Source organism: Loa loa (assembly GCF_000183805.2).
Source record: "Loa loa unplaced genomic scaffold supercont3.5378, whole genome shotgun sequence".
NCBI lineage: Eukaryota > Metazoa > Nematoda > Chromadorea > Rhabditida > Onchocercidae > Loa > Loa loa.
The window spans coordinates 1-568 of NW_018113551.1; the positions used below are offsets into that span (position 1 = coordinate 1).

General features: G+C 26.8%; 1 protein-coding gene across 1 annotated transcript; it reads right to left on the bottom strand.

The window, feature by feature from the left end:
- Nucleotides 1-136: 136 nt before the first annotated feature.
- On the bottom strand, nt 137-325 carry LOAG_16280 (hypothetical protein; the record flags this gene model as incomplete). Its single annotated transcript, XM_003151769.1, has 1 exon — nt 137-325. A coding segment is annotated over one exon (189 nt), but the record flags the coding sequence as incomplete, so codon positions are not given.
- Nucleotides 326-568: the final 243 nt, after the last annotated feature.

Genomic DNA, 568 nt, shown 5'->3' on the forward strand with positions numbered 1-568 from the left:
CATTGCCATATTTACCAATCATTTTTACATTTTAAGCCTTACCTGTCCTGATCATTGCCATATTTACCAATCAATTTTTACATTTTAAGCCTTACCTGTCCTGATCATTGCCATATTTACCAATCAATTTTACATTTTAAGCCTTACCGTTCCGATCATTGCCATATTTACCCATCAATTGTGTGAAGTATTCCAGTTTTGTTTGTAAATAGAAAAAAATAATTTCATAAGAATTTAATTCCATTCCATCATTCCCATTAATCATTACTGATTTGTCACGTGTCACTTCTTCGATACGAATATTTTTCAACAAATTTCGTAATTCCTGTAATAAATTCGAAAATTAGAAAGTTATGCGCAAAATGTTTGTTTTTTTTTCAAAATAATTTATTTAAACATAAAAATTTTTTTAACACCAATTTTTTTATCAAATATTTTAAATGTTTATAAATGACCAAATCAAATGAATGCATGATAAATTTAATTAATTAAAAGAAATTAAATTAGAAAAATAAGTTGCGTTAAACATTAGAGAGAGAGAGAGAGGAGGGAGAGGAAGGGTAAAAGT